This window comes from Rhinolophus sinicus, chromosome 2 (assembly GCF_057876585.1).
Source record: "Rhinolophus sinicus isolate RSI-liver-muscle chromosome 2, RSI-T2T, whole genome shotgun sequence".
In the NCBI taxonomy this organism is placed as follows: Eukaryota; Metazoa; Chordata; class Mammalia; order Chiroptera; family Rhinolophidae; genus Rhinolophus; species Rhinolophus sinicus.
The window spans coordinates 12,700,470-12,722,915 of NC_142502.1; the positions used below are offsets into that span (position 1 = coordinate 12,700,470).

A 22,446-nucleotide genomic window follows, 5' to 3' on the forward strand; every position below is an offset into this window, starting at 1 on the left:
GAGAATAGAACTTAAAAGTTCTCATCATAAAAAAAAAATTGTAACTATGTAAGGTGATGAATACAAACTAGACTTATGGTGATCATTTTGAAATGTATACATACATCAAATTATTATGTTGTACACCTGAAACTAATACAATGGTATATATCAAATATATCTCAATAAAAAAGTTTATTCTCCAAACAGTTAATTAAATAATCTTAGAATTATTTGTTCATATAGTGAAGTAAGAACCTATATTAAAGCTTTTTAATAAATAAGTTATTTTACATCTCTATTAATGCAATGACAAATTCTGTTCCATTTATTTGTGACATCACCCTTTTTCTTTCATACATTTTTATATAAAATAGTGTTTGTGTCTCAGAAATAGAGAATGGAATAGACTTTATTAAAATGCCAAAGTAAATGGAAGATATTCACAGATTACTCAACAAATAACCTATGTCTCAAAAGTGACATCAGTTTAATTTTATTTCAAAATCAAGGAAACATTTCAAATAAAAAATATAACTAAAAAAGTCTCCAGTTTTTGCTTTAATTTCACATTTTATACATTGCACAATATTTACAAGAGGGAGGAGACAATAATTCTAAAAGATGACTAAATTCACCAGAAGATTTCTGCTTTTATTTTCTAATTTGTGAGACAGAAATCAGTTTTTATTCCCAATATAAAATCTAGATAAAACCCATAAACTTTGCTTACTTCCCATGTTAAACGTTAAGGATTTCATACAAGCAAAAGATAGTCTTGTTACTAAGTTAATGATCTCCTGAAATCTTAAAAACAACTTAAAACAAATTGGTTATCCTGTGAGCCTTTTTGTTTTTCTCTTTTCTTTTTCCTTCCTCCTTCCTTCCTTCCTTCCTTCTTTCTTTCCTTTCCTTCTTTCTTTCATTCATTCTTTTTTTCTTTCTTCCTGGTATATTGTATTAGAGAGCATCTATCTATAGACATCATTAAGAATAATTACAATAATTATCCTTGAGGGATAATAAAAAATATAAGTAAATAGAAATAAGGAAAGAAAATGCTCTACAAAATCTCTGTTATATAAAAATTATTACATTCTTGAGCCATATTCAGACAGTATTAGCTGGGACCACTGCATTGCAGAAAGTAAAATAAGAATACTTTTTTTTTTTCACTGAAAATCCTAATCTTCAGAAAAACAAAGAGCAACATAAGCTAAATATTTACCATGTCAGAAATAAACCACAGGACTTTTGCGTCATTATCCAGTGAACTTGTGTCCTTAAATGAAAAAAGGATCGTTAGGCATTTGGGTCACTGAAGCTCTTTGGTACCCACATTTGGGGAATGTACCTTTCATTAAAAGGATGGCCATTTGTGGAAGTGGACTCCTTATACAACTGCACCAAGGACCATGTAGCATGGTTTAATCATTGTACAAAGACACGTCACAGAATCTGAGGTGGAAAATCATAGAGATACAAATGAGGGATGATGCCTAATGAGTCAATCCAGGAAAGAATGTTCTTCATGGCTGTAACATCTATTTCTATGACAAACTTTGTCCCCACTGACCCTTACTTATTTGTCTATGAATTTAAAGAGTAAGGTCCCTAGGTAAAGTGCTTTCCCAGTTGCTAGATTTAAATCTAAAAAGTAGAATTTACCCCTTAAGAAAAATGTAAGCTCAGTGTTAAAGTTTGTTTTTAGGTCAAATGTGTTGGATTTACAGTTGTTGCTTTTCTAACAACATAACGACAGTGAAGAAAAGTAAAATTATCATGTTAGTAAATCCAAGGATTCTGCCTCAGTGATGTGGATAACTGTTCTTAGGCAAAGCACAAAACTCTGTGTTAAATTTGAAGCATCTGTAATGTAGCTTCCTTTTCTTTATTCCCATACGTCTCAAAAATGAGTGGAATCAAGAAACTTCAGAATCTTCTATTTTCTGTCATTTTGTGCCCACATAATCCATTAAAAATCCAAATTGTAAAATGGTTCACTTTTCATTCTAAAGAAGGTGAAATCAAAATTCCTTTGGACAGAAAAAAAAATTTAAGTTACACTGATTTTTTCCCCCTTTATAATCACATTGGATAATGAAGATTAGAAACTGCAAATACCTTGTCTTTATTTTAATCTAAAATATATATGCTGTATCACTGCTGATTCTTAGATTAGAATCACTACCTTTAATAATCCTTACATTGAATACAAAATATATAAATATACAACTATTTGGGAAAATATTACTTTTTTGTGAGACAAGGAAAAATGTGATCAAAGAAAATATGTTTTACATCGTAATGTCCAACTTGCATGAGCATATTTCACCTTGGGAACTCATCAGTCATGTGTCCTCAAAATTCTGTTTAGTCTATTTAGACTATCCCTTCAAGAACAGACAAAATAAAAAAGAAACAAATTAAAAATGAAAGCACCCTACTCAGGAATCTGGGAATGCCTTCATGATCAACTCATAGGGAGGTGGGGGCGGTGGTGAAAAGCCAGCTCGAAGACTGTTACTGGACCAGTGGAAATCAGGACGGCTCAGGCTACGAGTAGTGTCGATGGTGGAAGAGGTACTGGAAGAAGGAAGCGTCATCAGCTGACTGTCAGTTTCCACAGGAAGTGGTGGACTTTGCAGAAATGGGTGGAAAGTTGAAGCTCTGAAGCTTGATTTTCTTGGAAAAGAATTTCCTTGTTCCAGGGAAGCTTGTCGCTGGAAAGTGAGACTGGCCAGGCTGAGGTTGCTTCGACGTTCACAGCCACTGTGGCGGTAAAAGCCAGTCCTGTTTAGGCCGTGAGTGTAAGAAGACCTAGACCGCCGACTTGAACTCCACTGTGAGATGCGGGCACTGGCTCGTCTTCGAGACAGACATACAAGCAGAGCCCAGATAAATCCTCCAATGACAAGCCCAATTGCCATGGACACTGTGAAGGATATTATAAGCTCATCTGAAACAAACAAACAAAAACAAACAAACAAAAAATAGGTAATTTGATTTGTAAATAGGGACTCAACTGAAAACACAGGACAGAGTACAAAAAGTAACTATGACATGAAACACATGATTCATTTAAATAGTTTTTAAGTTAGGGAAATAGAAGATGGTACTAGGTGGATGTGAATAAATAGAAAGTGTTTGTTTCCATTTATTTAAACAAAAAGACATAAAATAGTATTTTCAGCTGTAGCACTCCATGTTGCTTACATTATTTTATTAATTTTAAGAAATCAGTAATAAAAATAGTCTCAGTTTTTTAAAAAGGCCACTATTTGGCTTATAAAATTTTTATAAGGTTGCAAATGTAGTCCAGAAATTATTTTGATATGAGTTACTGTAGTAACTAATGTGCCAAAAATGATAAAGAATTTCGTAATCATATTGACTGTGTATTTTCCTTTGTCTCTGCTCATCAAACTAACTGATGTCTCCCACCTGCGGGCTTCATGATGTCTCACTTCCTGTGCTCATTCTGAGACAGGAAGTGCTGGGGCAGAACCACCTGGTGGGCTGACTGATTTATGTTAGATTTCCTGAAATTCTCGACTGTCACATATTTCTGACTCATTGATGGCATGACCTATGCAGACTACTGGCCTCTTTCTTGGTCCCCAAGTTCTAGTTCATGCTGCTGTCATGCCCTTGTTTTGATAATAAAATTCCTGTCCTCTGAATTTCCACAGAATCTCTGCTCTACATTAGTATCCTTCAATTCACTGAACTTGTATTTGTTCAGATTTCCTGTTCTGGTGAGGGAGATCTATTTTGAGTACTTGGATAGAGATCCATTTTGAGTATTTGGATAGAGACTCAAGATCCATTTTGAGTATTGCCTTTTGGATAGAGACTCCTAAATTTCATTAACAAAAATTGGTTACTGTTAAATAGAGGGGTAAGCTATCTTATCTGATTATCTAAGGATTCTGTATTGAGAGAGTCATGACTAGAAATTAGCTAATTGGAGTGTTGAGACGGGGTAATAAACAAACAAAACAAGGAGGGGCTGAAAATGCTTTGAAGTTCCTCCCATGAAGAGGTAGAATCTGTTTCCCTACCCTGTGAATCTGGGCTGGCTTCATGACTTGCTTTGACCAATGGAATGTTATGGAAATGATTCTGTGCAAGCCAGAGCCTCCAGAGGCCTTTCAGCTCCCACCACTCTACTCTTGGGAATCCTGCAATTGTTAGCATATGTACAAATCTAAGCAGGCCTGTTGGTTGGTGAGAGATATATGGCTCAGTTAACCCTATTGCCCCGTCCAAGAGCCTGGTAATTTTCAAACATGAAAGGGATCACCTAGATAATTCAGATGCTACTCAACACCAAAACTGAGTGTGACACATGAGCAAAAATCAACAGAAAACCCATTAAGCTGATCCTGGCCCAAACTGCCAACCCACAGAATTGTGAACTAAAATAAATGATCATTTTAAGTCACTGTGTTTTGAGATGAATTATTACACAACAAGAGCTAATTGATTCAGGATTCCCAACTCATCTCTATCTCTAACATGTTGTGTGATTTTTAGGTAATTTGTTTAGACTCATTGATTTTTATTATTTTCAACGGAGTTATTTTATGATTGCCATGGTTTTTTTTTTTTCCAGTTTATTGTTGTAATCTATGACAATATATAGAAAATCTATAATCCAGGAAAAAAAAAAAAGCCAATGTTAATAGGTACCTAAGAATAATTATTACTTCTTAATTTTAGCATATATTTAGTATATTTCCACCTTTTATTTTCACATTTATCTCCTATTGAAAGACTATATTTTTGGGTTTTGCTTTCACAGTTATCTCTACAGATGTTTATATCAAAGTCTTCTAAGACAATTTTTTATATCAAATCTAAACAGTACATTTTCATAATAGGAAGATGACTGCTGAATTACAAGATGATTTAGGAAAAATTTGTTAGACCCAGTATTGTTCTTACAAAATGTGTCTCACAAAAATAATATTGAGTCATGTCCATAACATTCAATCTCTTGAGATAAGGATTTCATTGAGTTAGGCTCTATCTGGCAAAAGCAAATAAAGTCAAAACATGAAATTAGCCTTTTTAGTAATACAGTAAAATTCCAGATTAATTTCTAACTATCAGTGCCTCAAATATTTGGAACCTAAAAGAGAAGTTACAGGAATTCAGGATTGCCAAGGCATTGGCAGCAATGTAAATCAGAATTTCCTGACATTTCCTCCAAAAAAGAATAGAGAACAACAAAATTAACAAATAAAACTACACAAAAATCCTTGCCTTCAACATAATTAGAAGACAAAGAACATGCAATTTCAAGTTACCTAAAAAATGAACAGATTAAACACAGATACAGATACCAATACATTTTCTCCCAGGCTTCTACCACAAGCTTTCATGGAGAGGGAAGGCAATTCTGGAAAAACTGAAAATAATGAAAAGGTAGTCTGGTTCCTGAGCACACTTACTATAGGAAAGGCACTTTCAAGTACATATGGGAAACAATGAGGAGGCAGTCTTAGAAGCAATCCCTCCCTGAGGAAGAAGAGGGTAAAGAATCTAGTACCAAAAGATCACATCTCTCATATGATTCCATTTACATGAAATGTCCAGAACAGACAGAACTATGGAGATAGAAAGTAAATTAATGATTGTCTAGGACTAAGGGAGAGGTAGGAGGGAATGGGACTCACTGCTACGGGAACCAGATTTCTTTTTGAAGGACAGAATGTTCTCAGATTAGATTGTAGTGAAGGTCACGCAACTCTGTGACAATAATAAAGACCATTTCATTGTACCCTTTAAGTGGGTGAATTATAGGACATGTGGATTATATCTCAATAAAGCTATTTAAAAACAAGAAAGAAAGAAAAGGAGAGGTGTTTTTCGGAAGTCACACAATGAAGGAGAAAAGAGGGACGAGCAAGGGGGAAATTTAGGATCCTTCAAGACAGAAGAAAATTAAAAACAGTCAAATAACTCTCAATCCCACTTCCACGTCCACACTCTAAAAATAAAAATCAACCAGTACAAACACCATACTTTGTCATACTGAGGAAAGGAGAAATCTAGAATGATTCCCAGGATTCTGGTGTGGGCAGCCAAGGGAGAATTCCAGATTTGATAGCCTGTTATGAACAAAAATACTTGGGAAATTGTGGTAAAGCAATATTATGTATTCTGTAGTCATACTTCCCTGAATCAACAGCCTCCGCAGGAGAATTTTGAATATCAATCACTTCAGATATCGATAGAATCAGAGATACGGGGTTTTGGCTAAAACAAACTCAAAAATGCCTTGGCTCAAACTTCTTATTGTCTTGATATTGAAAGAATCTAAGGTTTGTGTGGTATAACTAACATTTGATTTATTTTGATAATTGAAGACTGACCACTAGCACTGGTCAGGGGACTATTGCTTTCACTCATGTGGGACATAAACCGAGAAGACAGATACTCAGGTTCCCAAAGTATATGCCCTTGCTTTTGTGGATAAGCTTATGTAACCACTAGGGCCTGACTGAGGAACCTAAATATCTCAGGATATAAGCAGGTGTAGTAAATGAGACCAAAGAGATACATTCACTTTATTTCAACTAAGTGGAGATGAAAACCAGGATCTCGAAGCAGATTCAGTTACCCAACAAAAGTATTTGAAGGTTCCAAGAGCTCCTGTACATGGTCTCAATGTATCTATTTCCCCTTTAAACCTTCCTATAACTGTCTCTTCTGACAAATGTTCCCAGTGGTTTATCTATCGTAATAAATAACATCAGGTTCAAATTCAGGAAAATAATTAGAAACTTAAAAAGTATAGGATCAAAAGAAAATAAGTTCTTGTCTATTAAAGTGATTGAGAAAACTAACAAAGACAACCAAAATACATGGAGTCAGACGTACATTTATGTGCCAGATGACTGTTTGATTTCCAAAATATTGTTCTGATATAAGAAAACAAGGGTCATTTCCGAACTCCAGTAGACGAGTTGTTAAAGAATATGTTCCACCACCAAAAGATTCTTAAATGACAAATTTTTGTGACACTAAAACTAGAATTATATTCCCAGGAGAATAAATAAATAGATTTTAAATGATTATTCTCTATGGCCTGATAATATCTCTATCTGACACTGTAAATCTAGTGTCTGTGCCCAACATTTAGGGAAATGGCAAGCAGAATAGAAAATTATGACTCAAAATATATGATTATGATAAATAAAATCATATTATACAGATGTCTGAAAAGGATTAAATTATAAATTTTAAATGTACGTGGGAATTATGAGAATAATATATACACATTAATAATAAATTTTGAATGAATATAAAATAAGGTAAGAAAGAGTTACAGATGTTACAAAATTACATAGAAAAAAATATTATAGTGCCTTGGATATGGATTTGCTTAATCTTTGTTGTTCAATTGAGTGCACATGCCATGAAAATGACATCCCTATCCATAAATTCAGTTAAATATCTATTTTAGAAATAATTGCACTAATTCTTATGTCCTTGTTACATGTGCAGAATGTTTTAATAGTTACAAATGATAATAACATAAGACTCTCTCTAGGACTTCCTGAAAAATATGGTAAAAAGCTTATCTATCTTGTTAAGCTCCCTTAAATACAAACTGCAAAAATAAGTGTGGAAATGCAGAAAAGCAACAAGAAAGAAAGGTCAAGAGTCACAGTTATAATAGCCTGCTCCAAAGTGGTCTTCCATAGGATTCTTTTTGTTTAAAGGGAATGATTTTTCTGACCCAAACTGTAGAATCCAGAAAAAAACATGTAATAAACACAACGTCTATTGGCTATACAGCTTTAAATTTTCACATGTAGAATTCAATTCTGGTCGACTTCTGACAATAAATTTCAGGAGCCTTTCTTAAAAACCTACTACTATAAAAGCAAATGTACCTGAAAAAATACATTTGTTCAGATATTCTTTTTTTGAGGACAGTTTGTCTTATTTCTCAACAATCTTAGGGAAAGAAAAATGAGCCATAAGTTTATTTCGTATAATTACAGTATAATGCAACTAATGAGAAGAAACAATTGCTTTTTAAAAATGCAGCTATTCCTTGGAAGGCAAAAGAAATAAACTCTAAAATCAGTAAAGTATGGCATATAAATTAGGTATTGTTATCCTAACTTGTAACATGTATCGATACAACTCACAAGGGCCTGACGGCCCGTAAGTCCCCAATGAGCGATGACGATTATTATAATGCTTGCACAACTTACCCACGTCGTTTGGTCTACCTTGGCCTAATGACAACAGTCACTGTACTACCTTCCAATTCTGAGATTCTAATATTGAATCTGGGTTTTAGTAAAGCTACTCAATACCTCAAATTCTTTCTATCAGTATTAAAATTTAGTAGAGGTCACCATCTAGTGGCCTTCAGTTGAACTGTTCCAATATCTGAAAAGTGATTTTTTGACAACAGAACGTTCACAAAATCCTTTGTAATTTTAAGAATCATAAACTTAGCTATGACCCAAGCAGGCTATGCTGTCCCTGGTGCCCTACAATATAAAGGAGAATGGTTCTGGCAATAAGATGTAGGCAAAAGGTTTTTAGAGAGAATAATATTTAGGGCAAAGAAAACTTCATTAATTCCAAGAATTTAAACAAAGAGTAAGTATTTTCTATGTGTAATTCATCTGCCAGAAAATCCCAATGTGTTCCATTTTCACAATACCTGTATATCCAGAATTCAACTTCTTACTAACTACTCTGCCACCTCCCTGGTCCAAGCGACATCGTCTTTGACCTGGAATATGGCCATGGCCTTCTCTCTGGTCTTCCTGTTTCTATCCTTGCAGGAAGATAGGATAGGAATCTATCCTATTCTCCCCGAATACACTCTATTCTCAATATAGTAGCCAGACTGAACCTTTGAAAATGTAATCTCAAATCGCATCACTTTTCTGTTCTAAACCCTCTGTTTCTTGAATAAAAGCAAACTCCTAAAGATGGCCTTCAAGTTCCAACATGAGCTGTTACTATTTATCTGCGCTCATTTCCACTGTCCTGCTGCTCAGTGAACTCTGTCTACACTGCCTTCTTTGCCAATCCTTAAACACTCCAGACGTGCTCCTGACTTAGGGCCATGCACTAATTGTAACTTACTCCTGAAGTCCTTTCCCCAGCTACCTGTATGGATAATTTCAGGTTTTTGATCCTATGTCCACTGCCATGTGAAATGCACCTAAAGCCACGTTTAGAGGAAAATGTATAGCTCTAGATGCATGCATTTAAAAAGAAGAAAGTATGAAAAATCAGTGATTTAAGCTTCCGTATCAACAAGCTTGCAAAAGACAACTAAATAAAACATAAGTAGAATACAGTAAATAAGAGAACACAGAATTTTATGACAGATAAAAAGCGACACACAAAAATGAAAGAAAAAGTGAGAACCAAATGTGGTTTCCAAAAATAATAATAAAGATTGATAAACTACTGATTGGAATGACCATGAAGGGAAGGAGGAAAGGGGTTGGGGGGCAGGAAAGCGAGAGAGAGAGAGAGAGAGAGAGAGAGAGGAGAGAATGAATTACCACCCAATATCAAGAACAAAGAAGATAACACTAAAACAGATTATGTAGGCATTTGAAACATGAAAATAAAATTCCAAGTAAGCTTTTGCAGACTACACTTATACATTAAAATACTCTGTATACTAGAAGTAAATTATTGGGAAATGTAATTATGATATTATAATAGCATCATTAATCATAGACTAAATATACACTGAATTCTTTAAATACTTTTGTGTATTTGAACATTGTCATAGTAATATATTGGAAAAAACATATGAGAGAGTATTATGAATAACTTTAAGATAATATATTTGGAAATTTAATTCAAATTGGCAAATTCCTGGAAAACACAAATTACCCTAAATTATAGAAAAATCAATAGAATATTTGAGTAGTCCACTATTGTTAAAGAAATTGACTCTGTCATTTGAAACGTTCCTATTAAACATACTACTGATAATTACACTGTTGAATTTTTTCAAACATTTAGAAATAAACAAGGACTATCTTACACAAACTTTAGCAGATAATAGAAAACCAGGGAACCCTTCCCAGCCTGTTTTAGGAGACTTGCATGACATTGACATCAAAACCTGACAAGGCTGTTGCAAGACAAGACTGTTACAGGCAAATTTGTCTCATGAACGTAGATGCGGAAGTTTAAGGTCAGGGACTTATTAAATGAGATAGCTTTCTAAGCTCCCCCCACCCCTACTGAGTCACAGTTTCTGAACATGGAGTCCAGTGAGAAATGAAATTTCAAGAGTCTCTCTGCATAATTCAGAGGCAGCACTTTTAAAGGCAAGCCTTTGCAGATACTTACTTTTCAAACTTTCCACTTAACTGAAATAAGAGAAATAATTAGTAGGCAGTTAACATGCAATAATGCATAGATGTCCAAGAGTTTTCAAATACAAGTTAAAGATAGGCATTTGAAATACGCAGTATTTGCTTGGTGCTCAGGAAGCAGGAATCCAGAGACCATCATTGTGATGTATGTCCAGCCCATAAGCTCGCTCCCTCCTGACTCCTCTAGGAAAACCCTACCCCCATCTGCTAGGGTATCTCTAGGAGCCATGGTTATTCTGGAGGAAGACGAATCAGATTGTGAGACTTTAACAAAGGTTTTCTCTCCTTGACAGCACCTGACTCTCCAGCAAATCAATTCACAATTATTTTGGAGAGGATTAGTGTTGTTAGAAAAAGTCGCTGTTCAGAATTACTAACTGTATTGTTAAGTGTATACAATAGATGATAATCTTGAAAACTGATTGTTTACTGCAATCATGAGGCATTTTGAAAGAGACAAGAGTGTTTTATTTGTTACTGTTTGTTATTGTTTCAAAATGCTAAGAGCCTACAGGACTCAACAAGATATCTTTTTACCTGAAACAGTATTGGAAGGTATAAACTGCTGCCTATAAGTCATGTCTTAGTCAACTCAGGCTGCTGTAACAAAATACCATAGACTGGGTGACTTAAACAACAAACATTTATTTCTCACAGTTCTGGAGGCTAAAAAGTTCAAGACCAAGATGTCAGCATGGTCAGGTTCTGGGGAGAGCCTACCTTCTGGCTTGCAGATGACTACCTTCCCACCATGTCATCACATGGCCTTTCCTCTGTGCATGTGTGGAGAGGGAGAGGGGGCAAGGTCTGTCCCTCTTCCTATAAGGCCACTAATCCCATCAATGAGTGTCCCACCCTCCCTCATGACCTAATCTAAGCCTAATTACCTCCCAAAGGCCCCATCTCGAAACACAGTCACATTGCAGGTTCAAGCTTCAACATGTGACTGGGGAGTGGGAAACAGACATTCGGTCCATAACTCGTCAGGGTCAGAGGACGAGTTTTGGGAAAACAAGGAGAAAAGCTAAAAGTATGTGACCAGTAAAGTTTTTGGAGAAGAAACCATCATTCCATCCCTGCCTGTGATGAGCTACAGATCAATTTAGGGAATCCCAGAGAACTGGTGCTTGTTGGCAGCTTCTTTGAGTCCAGATGAGGAAGATGGCAAGCCCCCTGAGAAACCCTGGGTGCCTGAAGAGCAGAGAAGGAGTCAGGGTCGGGGTGGATGCTAGTACATCCAGGTCTAAGGCACCTGACACACTTTAGGAAGCTCCAATGTTAGGAAGCTCCCTCAGCTCCAGGTTATAGGAGAGCAGTCATGATTTTCTGAGGCAGATGGAAGAGCTAGTAGACCAGAGGGGCCTTAAAGAAAGCAAAAACCATGCTGTTAGCAAAATCTGCATAGACCACATAGCCTGATTTTTTTACAAGCCTTCAGCAGTGGAGGCAAGAAGGAAAAAAGGCAATGCCCCCACAGCAATGAGAAACATTAGTATATGTCAGCAGGGGCCAGAACTTGACCAAGAACCAAAGGTCCTCTCCTTCGAGAACCCTGATAGTACATGATCCCTCCCCCCACACTCCATTTCCTTTCCAACCTTAGAGAAAAAGTCTTAGGGAAGAGGAAAGTGGGGAGACCTAATTTCATGAAATTGAGAACTATTGTGTTAAATGAGTTCGAACTTTTACATTGCCGATCAAAATTTTACACAAATCTTTCTCAAGCCATTCCCTTCTCTACAAACATGGCTTGTATGTATTTGTGCAGATTTGCTGATCACATTTCACCTGAACTCCCTGAAATGCTCGTTTTGCCTTATTTGTATCCTAGCACCTAACACATTGCCTATCATATAATGGGTAGCCAGTCAGTGCATCTGAGTAAACAAATGAACTGAATAGATAAATACACGAGTGAATGAGTTAGTGAGTGAATGAAGGAAAAATGAATGACTGAAATGTCTTTCCCGATTTGAATCTTATCTGACCTTCTAGGAACAGATTACAGCCCTCATTTTTTTTTTTTTTTTTTTTTTTTTTTTTCAAAGAAGGATTTAGGGACCATTTCTGGTCTAGTTTTTAAAATCCATAATATATTATCAATCATTGACATTTTACAGTATGTTATCTTGTGTTATTCCATAACAATACAGGCACTTGTTTGCATATGTATGGCCACATAATCTCCTCCAAGAGGGTAATCTTCTTGAGGACAGACATTGTTGGAGAGGATTGATCGAGATGAACACGCAAGTTGCTGAGCCAATAATGCTAGCCAAACACATACACAATACTAACCAAAAGAGAAAACCCACGTGGTAAGGCAGGACGTATAGCCACAGCTACCATGTGTCTTCTTTAGGACTCTAAGGACCAAAAGGGTAATCAAGCTTAATGATGCTTCTCTCTTTCACAGCAGGGTGCAGCAAACTCACAGGTTATGTTTCCTGCTGCTTTCATGGGGAATGTTTACAGTGAAGGGAAATGCATGAAAGACAGCAAAAGATACAAGGTGGTCTTCAGTTGTGTTGTCACTCCCAAGCCGATTTTGCTGCCCACCCTTGCCCGAATTACTTTAATGCTGGCAAGTTTAGTACGTTTTCATGGGTGATTACTATGAAAATGCTAGCCATCATGATTGGTAATAACCTGCTATCACTACCTTAATTTTTAGCATTCAGTAAAGTAAACCAGGAGAATTATATTTGGAGAACAACATTTTATGCAGCTTAAGTGTGTTAAGTTTGGGAAAACGATACAATTCAATATATAAGTTTTATTTTTCTAAGCTAGTCTTTAATTCTCTGAATTCAAAGTGCCAAGCAGATAATTGATTTTGGAAGCAATAGACAATGCATTGCACTACACTTCACAAGATTTTCAAAATAATATGTTTGGGAAGTCAGTGATCAAAATAGATATCAATTTAGATACAAATAAAAATAAAAACAAAAAGCTGGATATTTATATTTTAGAAAAATTTTATATATGTTTCCATTTTTTGCATTTTACACTGAATATTTTTTACTTCAGAAGAAATAATGTAATCTTTCAGACGTTTTTCCCAATCATCAAACATTGTATCTGCTCAGCACATTTGTGCTGGTTTTGTCAATGCTTGTCAATATAATGCTCCCCTTCCAGGTTTTCATTATTTTTATCTATTTTTCTGTTGTAGTCACATACTAAGACAAACAAACACGAGGAACTATCTTTGGAACGGTAACTTTGAATTCTTTCTCAAGAACGGATTTCCATATTAAAAATAAACCTATCAGTTTTAAGATTGGTAACTGGACTCCAATTAAACATTTGCTCTCACTGGATCAAGTTTATTTCGTGACTATCATCCCTGTTTTAGTGGATAATGATTTCCTTAAGTGAACCTGAAATTTAGCTTTTAATGGTCTGAAAAAAATAGATTTGGCTTTTGTAGCTGAATGTTTGCAATAAGAGTCACTTTACTTTTGAATACCTTTATATAGCTACTTATTTTTGTAATGATAAGTTTAGGGTAAACACACACTAGCTGTTTTTCAGCACGTGTGTAGCCCATTCACTTTCTCTGTAAATGAGGAAACTAAGAAGTATTGTAACCAGTATGTATAATTAGACATCTACAAGTCAAAACCTTACTATCTGTTGGTGTCTCCCTAGATTAATTTATTACCAAGCCATCCTTTTAGATATGCAAGCATAATTTATTTTCTTCTTCTTAATTTTGTTATATAATTAGATTAGAATGTTCACTAATATCTCTCCTTTTCAAACACGAAGCAAACATAAATGGTTGATGGTAAAAAAGAATTAATTCTTTTCATATAACTTTCTGTGATGGTGGATAAGTAGGTGAGGCTGTTAAAACAGTCCGCCAGGGCTGCTTCCTTTTCACCTCACGGTTCCCAGATGTCCCCTTGAATCACATCAGAAAGTCTGAAATAGTTCTCTCAGAGGATGAAAAACTTGTTCTGGACTAGTAAGTATGAATACTGATCTCTTCAAAAGCTCCATTTCTGGATGTAACGCAAATTGCCTTTATTTTTAAAAATTCCCTGAACCCCAGAGTACATGTCAGTGTCCTTCTTCCTTGTACCTTTAGCCTTGAACAACTGGTAATTTGGGCCTCCATCCTGCTGCCAATGCTTGACTAGTACCTCTGTCTGAATTCAGTCAAGAAGTCCTTTTGTGTTCTTTGTTTTTCGGCCCGTGATAGGCTTTCTTTGGATTGTTATATGTGATATTATCTCCACGCAACTTTCTCTATTACAGTTTTTTCCTCTAATTTCATGATATGATTCCTTATTTCATCTATGTTATCATACTCCTTAAGTATAGATTTGTCATTTAGATTCACTCAGGAAATTAAAGAGTATAACATTGACAATGTAAGTTCAAATAACCTCTATAGAAATTATTGGTTTCATTAAATAAAATACATCATCTATAACCTTAAAACAAACAAAACTTAATTTTCCAACAAAATTCACATTAACATATTCCAAAAAGCAATTACTTTCACCTTATTATTTCCTCATTTTTATTCTTATTATTATCTAATTATATCTTGTAACACCAGCCCACATCTGTATTTGTTGCCCAGATTCTTCTTGTCTTCATAGCCCACTTTAAAGACATTTTATGTGAATATATTTGTTATAATCAATCTATAAAAACACAGTTTACAGCAAACAAAATGTCTCAGAGATATCCAATCTTTTAGTAAATAATGCAGGCCATGTCTCTGCATCCTTATTTTACATTAAAAGCAGTTAAAGAAAATATCTTACCCCAAAAGTTTTCTGGCAATGAACTCCCTGAACTCGCTGTGTTATTAGCCATAATATCCACAAGAAATAGAAGAGAGAGAAGAAAAAAAGAAAGAAAGAAAGAAAAGCCAGTATATCCAAAAGAAGCACTTTGTTTCTATGTCTTTGTGGTTCAGCAGAAGAATACTAATTTTCACACAACCCCTCATATACGTGTGTTTGCATAAAAGGAAACAAGTGTATCATGTTTCCTGCTTTTATACTCAAATTAGCAACTGTTTTTCTTATCTTGGAATTCCACATGGTTCCTGAGACACAGAACAATTTCCTTCTCGTCATTTCCTCAGCTAAATTACAGAATACACTCCTCTTGGCAACGTCCAAACGGCTCTTGGGATAAGGGACTTTTTTCTCTTGTCCTTTCCCCATCTCCTACTGACATACAGAAGAACATTCCAAACTCTCAGCTACAGCATTTTGGGTTAAATTTGTGTAGGATAGAGAACTAGACTGCTTTCCAACGTTTGAAAATTCTATTTACATAGCAAGTTACGGAGCGGAAAAGCTCTTCAGAAATCCATCTTCTGTTCAAGTACAATTAATTTTGATACCTATTCTTTATAAATCTCAGTTACTCATTAAAATTCTTAACATGGCTCTTGCTCTATGTGGCACATTAGTTTAGAAATGTTACTTCCTTCATTTTATAAATATTTATCTAAAATGTAATTTATATTTAATTTTTTAAATTAAAATTGTTATTTAAACATGAAAACTAGAGTTTTGACAGTGAGGGAACCCATTAAAATCAAGTAGGAGAAACACAAAGGCAGACATTTGATTCTACAGAATTTTAAATGCTGTAGCATAGAGTACAATGGTCACAGGAATTTTTTCCTTATGGAGCGGTCTTAGAGCCGTGCTGACTTTGGTACTGTACATGAAAGTATGACAACAATTTTACTAAGCAGAGAGTAGGAAGCAAGGTAGAAAGGACAACATAAACAAAAGACAGGAATTATAATTATTCCCCCTGAGGATATTCCAGCCATGACGATAGGGTATGGAAAGTGTGGCTATAGGAAAGAATTATATGAGACTTTTCAGGAGATGTAGGTTAGTTAAAATTTCAAGTTTTTTTTTTTTTTTTTTTTTTTTCTGCAAGATTTATTAGGTTAGACTCGATCTTCTGAGCATTGGGAAGTTATTGGAAGTAGGAGTAACTGTGCCAAAATACCCTTAATAACTACACTAAACTGTATACAGAAATCTGGTTTCCTCAATCTGAATAACTCTAGCATTAACTCTTGTATAACTTGCATTCACTCTGTCATTAGAATTTAATTTAGCATGAAGCAGTAATCATCTTTGTCAAGGAACATACTCCTGAGTAGCTGTCAGAAAATCTGAAAAAATTAATATGAATTTTTTTACAATATTAATTTTTGCAGTCCTAATTCTCTAAAAACTAGGTTGTTTCTGTTTACTCTCTTAACATTGCTAGATTTACATTAACTGTAAGTGTACTGGAAATTAAAATATAGATGACCTCAAGGAGAGTAATAGAATGTTACAGAAAATATAGACATCATTGAGCAAATGTGAAGACTTACCTCTATAATATTCTTGCTAAGGTTTGTTTTCCATATAATCAAGTAAATAAAATACTCATATTATTGCTTAAGGAAAGTTAAAAAATGGGGGCTCACATTTTAGAAGTTGCCTGTAGTTTTTAATATTTCTGGACAAAATTTGTAGAAGTAGAAATTTTAAAAACCATCTTATTTCTGAAAAAAATATAATGTGGATAAAAGTATATTGAAATACTTCTAAATTCTTCTAGAAACGTGGAATAGGATTCTTCAATTACTATAGGTATTTTAAAATACTCTTTTGGTTGTGTTACAGGCTACCCGATTCAATAAATGCTACTTTCACAAACTGATACATTTTATTTTAAAAATTATGTGGATTGCATTTGCCTTAAAATAACAAACTAAATGAGTAGAATAGATGAGTCTGTCTTTGTCAAAACTGGCTTCTGTGCAGAAACACAGCTCGTTCCATCTCAGGGCTGGGATAAAGGCTGAGACTTCCTTTCTTTGTTTCATATTTAATCATCCAGATTTTCTCCCAACATATTTTCACTTTTGCAGATGGTCACAACCCAATCAAAACCCTGAAGAAAAATTGTTTCCTATCAATTTATGATCCAGGAATAGTCTTCTTTTCTGTTAACAGTGTGTTGATAGCATTAGTTCTTATCTGTGTACGTAATTTGCTTGGTAAGGATTCGCACTGTTCTTTGGCAGAGATCCATGTAAATGAATTTATGTCTGTGTGATTTTCGAGTCTCATGACTTATAATGCCAAAACAGGAAGTGAATTTTTATCTTTATAGAAATGTTAGGTCTGCTTTTCTACTGTTCATTATTTCACAAGTTGGGTCCTTAGATGTGGATTCTCCTGTAGTCATAAAATATGTGTAGAGGTTTGTTCTTCCTTCAGGTAGTCACAGGACTCACTCCCTCCCTTCATCCAGGTCTTTACCTTATCACCAAACATTCCATAAGCGCCTTGTCTAAAGTGTTCCCACTGAACCATTCTCTCTCTTCTGACCCTGCATTATCAGTTTCTTCAGAGCACCTATCACTCCCTGACATTATGCTATACATGTTTTTGCCTTTTTTTTTTTTTTTTTTGGTCTCTTCCATGAGAAGTTAAGTCCCATGAGGAGAGGAACTTTATTCATCAACAAGCTCTTAATAAATATTTGTTCAGTAAGGAATAAAATAATTCCAAGGAATCTGAAGATGAAAGTATATAAAACATTCCAAGTCAGGTTAATAAAACATGTCACTTATCACTTAATAACAAAAGTTAAAAGTCTCTATTAATAGGCATTCAATATTTTTAAAGTTTGAGTTATAACTTGATATAGTCAAAGAATACAGAAGAACACTGTCACACTTAAGAGAAGATAGACATTTGACTTTAAACTTGCTTTTTTTAACTTTATCTTTTAAAACTATCAAGGGTTTTATTCTTCCTCATATTAAATTGATCCAAGCAATTTACTTAAACTGAGAATAACCTCAGAACATATAAGAATTGCCTACAAAAAATAAAACTTTAAATCTTTAAAATTTTTTTTTAAAACCCAGTTTTTAAAAATTAACTTAGAAGATAAAGTAAAATGTAAACATTTTAACATATGCCTTTCTTCTTCTTTTTTTACATGGTGTGGGAGTTGGTCTTCTTTTTCCTTTCTCCCTAAATTCATTCCGTGTGGTAGAAGGATGACAAAACTAAGAAAGACCAAAAACAGAAGTCAGGTTATGTTGCTAGGATTTAGATTTTACAAATTGTAGTGCAGATAACAATCATTTCCTGGGGTTCGGGGGTAGTAGTTTTCCTAAGTATTAATAAATAAGCGTCTGAATGTCTGAGTGAGGCTGTGGTGAGTGACAGTCAGACTAGAGGGAGGTCACTAGCAGGTGAACAGTGAGAGGCAGAGCCCTGCACTTGGCGTGGTAGAAGAGAGGCAAGAGGGAAGCAGCCAAGAGCAGGTCAGAGAGAACCCAGCCTAAGAAGGACTTAGCACACTGTTGTTGGTTCTGAGATGTAGGTGCTATGTGCAAGGGGACACCTCAGCTGACAGCCAGCAAGGAAGTGGGGAGCTCAGCCCCGCATCCACCGAGAACTGAATTCAGCCAACAACCTAAATGAGCTTGGAAGCAGATTCTCTCGAGAACCTCCCTTTGTAAAGGGTGCATGTCTGTTGACATCTTGATTTCAGTCCGAAGAGACCTGGAACAGAGACATTGGTTGAACCACATTGTGACTAGGCTTCTGACCCTGGGAACAGATTATTTCCAAAGGAACTCAGTTCCTCTAAAAACTGAGCTGACATGGTAACAATAGAAAACAGAAGACAGTGGAATAGTTGTATTCAAAGTTCTGAGAGAAAAAAATAAACTGTCTACCTATAGGCAGCTGAGTGCACAGTGAACCTGTAATTTCAAGGATAAAAGTGAAATACAAACATTTTCTGGAAAACAAATGTTGAGTGATTTTATTATCCTAAGTTAATTACTAAAGAATTAAGCTCAGAAGGAAGGAAAATTATTCTAGAGAGGACATGCTATGTAAAAAAAAAAAAAAAGGTCCATCCAAATATTTATATCATGAAAATGATTACAAGTTCTAAATTGTTGCAATAATAAAAAAAAAATCAGGACAAAAACTAAAGCCTGTAGGAAAATACAGTTTATAAAAAGTACAAAATGAGCTAAAGTATTCAGGTGGCTTAATTATTCAGAAAGAATATAAAGACACGATTAAGTATAGAAAGAAGAAAAGAATGAAACTTCCTTAACCTGAAATATAGTATGAATTAAAAACAAATTCATCAAACGTAATAATCATTGAAGAAATATTAAAACATTCCCTTGATAATTTATCTAAAACATTCTTTTTTAACAACAAAACAGTGGCCCACTCTCCCCATTTGTATTCAACATTGCACTGCACAGCCTTGCTAGTACAATGGGAAAAATAAATAAATATACAATGTAGATGGATTGGAAAGATAAAAATGAAACTGTAATTTGTTGTAGATTATGTGATTATCTACATTGTCACAAACAGCATGAAATGTACAAAGGAAAGAAGTCATTACTGGCAACAAAATATAGCAAATAAAAAATATAACCAAAAAATGTACAAGATTCAGGTGGAAAATAATTTTGTTGAAGGACATGAAAGGAAACTTTTAAAACGTAGTGATATAATAAATAATATGTTCATGAATGGGGGTGGGACGTTCAATACTGAAAAGATATCAACTGTCTTCAACATACATTTTTTGTAATTCATAAAAATATCTTAACAGTATTTTTTAAGAAATTTGGCAAGTTGATTCTAATATATATACATGAAAAATCGAAGGGACAAAAAAGCCAGCACACTTAAAGAAAACAAACAAACAAACAACTAGGTTAGGAGACTTACAGATATTGTGACTTATTAGAATGTTGTAGTATTCAGGACAGCATAGTTTTGATTCCAGGGTAAATGAGCAGACAAATGATGCAGAATAAAGAATCCAGAAATGGATCCAGGACAAATCTACCATCCGTGAAAGGTGGTCTGTTCAGAAAACCATGCTGTTGTTTAACTGACTATCCACATGGGAAAAATGGGTTCCTAATATGCACCATGCAAAAATAATACCTCCTGACTGATACTTTTAGAAAACAAAATAGGGAAGAACTTGTTAAACAAAACACACCAAAAAACACAAACTGAAGAGAAAAGATTGACTATATTAGAATAAAGAACTGATGTCTATCAAAAAACTTCAGGAAGAAAATAAAACTACAAGCCACAAACTGACATAGGAATTTAATTGAGTTTGCATATTGATTTTATGTCTAGTAAACTTTTGTAAGGGTCTTATTATTTCTAGTAATTTGTCAACAGATTCTTGTGAATTTTGTATATAAACAATTACTCCATTAGCAAATTATTATAGTTTTATTTTTATGTTTCCAAAGACATTGTAGTACATAATGGAATGCCATATGTCAGGTGCAAGTTACAGTAATTCTTTCCTTACCTTGGAAGCCACAGGTCTCACTGTAGGAAGATTGAGGAAATTGCTACTATATACACCTGCCACACATTACAGGTTGTGTGCTTCAATAAAGCATATTAGGACTCTGCTTTATTTGATAGATTCTGAATCAAAAAAGACCAGCTCAACTCTGGAAACCAGGGGAGGGACCATGATTTTTCAGTGGCAGTTACAATCCAAGAGATTAAACTGTTAAACTATGAAGATCAAGAAGAGTGATAATGTTACTGAATAAAACACCAACGATCTAAAAATAAGCAGTTTTCTTATATACCAAAAAACCAATAGAAAATGTTATAGAATATAGTCATCTTAATGAAAAAATCTACAAAATTCTTAAGGAATGTTTAATAAGAATTGTACACTATCTATTACGGAAATTGTAAAATTGAATTCGTTTATAAAAGAAAACAAATATAGGGACAGAAACACCATGCTCCTGGAATAGGAAGACCAAATAATATAAATCTATCAGTTTCTTCCAGTATATTCTTGGTATACTAAATACTGATGCACAATATATATTTTAAAAGATCTTATTAACAACATTTATTTATTGGATTTGATCAGCCCCTTCTAAAATTCTTACAGAAGAGTAAATGTGCAAGAATGTATAAATGAATATAGTTATCTTTAAAGATCCATTTTACAGAACTATATCCACAGTTCACTGGCCTTTATTTTATTTCTATCTTCTGGCTCTAATCATAATTTTAAAAGTCCTTTATATTGTTGATGGCCATAGATTTGTAAATCTCATTTTGTATTTTTTACATTCCTACAAATAAATACAATAGTCCCATATATCTTTTCCTATTTTACACATTTCTCTTAAAATATATATTTCCATTCCACTTGTAATGCAAATGAGTCTCCTACCACTTTTCTACGTTTTCTTTTTCCTGACTCAACGTCAGCTCTATTTTTCATAAAACTGTTTCTCATCCTTTTTCTAAATTTTATAGCAATTTTAGTCAAGTGTAAAATTACCTGATTGAATATTCTTTAAATGCCTCCTAATATTGAGTTTTCCTTCTTAGACTATGATGCATGTTGTGTACCTCCCTCATAGTTTTAAAATCTTATACCATCCCTCTAGGCATAAAAGTTATTTAATAATTATTAGTATTATACTTACCTAGCATGCTCAATAGTTGATATGATGCATGACTTACTAATTAACTGTTTTAATCATTAGATATCAATTAATCTAATAAAATTCAATTTTTATTTAAAAATGATACTAGTAATTCACTATTATGCATTATCATAATATAACAAAATATTTCATGACTATTTAATAATGCATAATGTTTGTTGATAATTTTTAGGTATATTGATTATATCCTTATTCATAATTTGAAAGCTATTGAGTGAAATATTAGAGCAAACTTTGAAAATGTATTAAACTTCGGAACAAAAACTTTATTTAAAATAATTTTATTTCACAATGTACTTTGTATACTCCATACTTCCATAAATGGGTTCCATATGCTAAAAATTGTTTATACGACCTGTTTCTCTGAGTAATTACATATCTTTCACAGAACGAGAGCCAAGGAAAGAGTGGGTTGGACTGATAATTCTAAGGATACCCTTGCATTTTACTACTTTTCTGCTTTTTGGAGGGGGTGGTGGTCTTAGGGTCAGGATAGTGTTGGCCATACTCATCCCT

The 22,446-nt window shown here is 34.2% G+C and overlaps 1 protein-coding gene across 1 annotated transcript; it reads right to left on the reverse strand.

The window, feature by feature from the left end:
- Positions 1–452: 452 nt before the first annotated feature.
- On the reverse strand, positions 453–15,365 carry MYCT1 (MYC target 1). The gene is made up of 2 exons (XM_019735403.3): positions 15,155–15,365; positions 453–2,938 (listed from the first exon to the last, which is right to left on the reverse strand). Exons 1-2 carry the CDS (start codon positions 15,204–15,206, stop codon positions 2,427–2,429), a joined length of 564 nt encoding a protein of 187 aa, XP_019590962.3. The 5' UTR covers positions 15,207–15,365; the 3' UTR covers positions 453–2,426.
- Between the last annotated feature and the right edge of the window lie 7,081 nt (positions 15,366–22,446).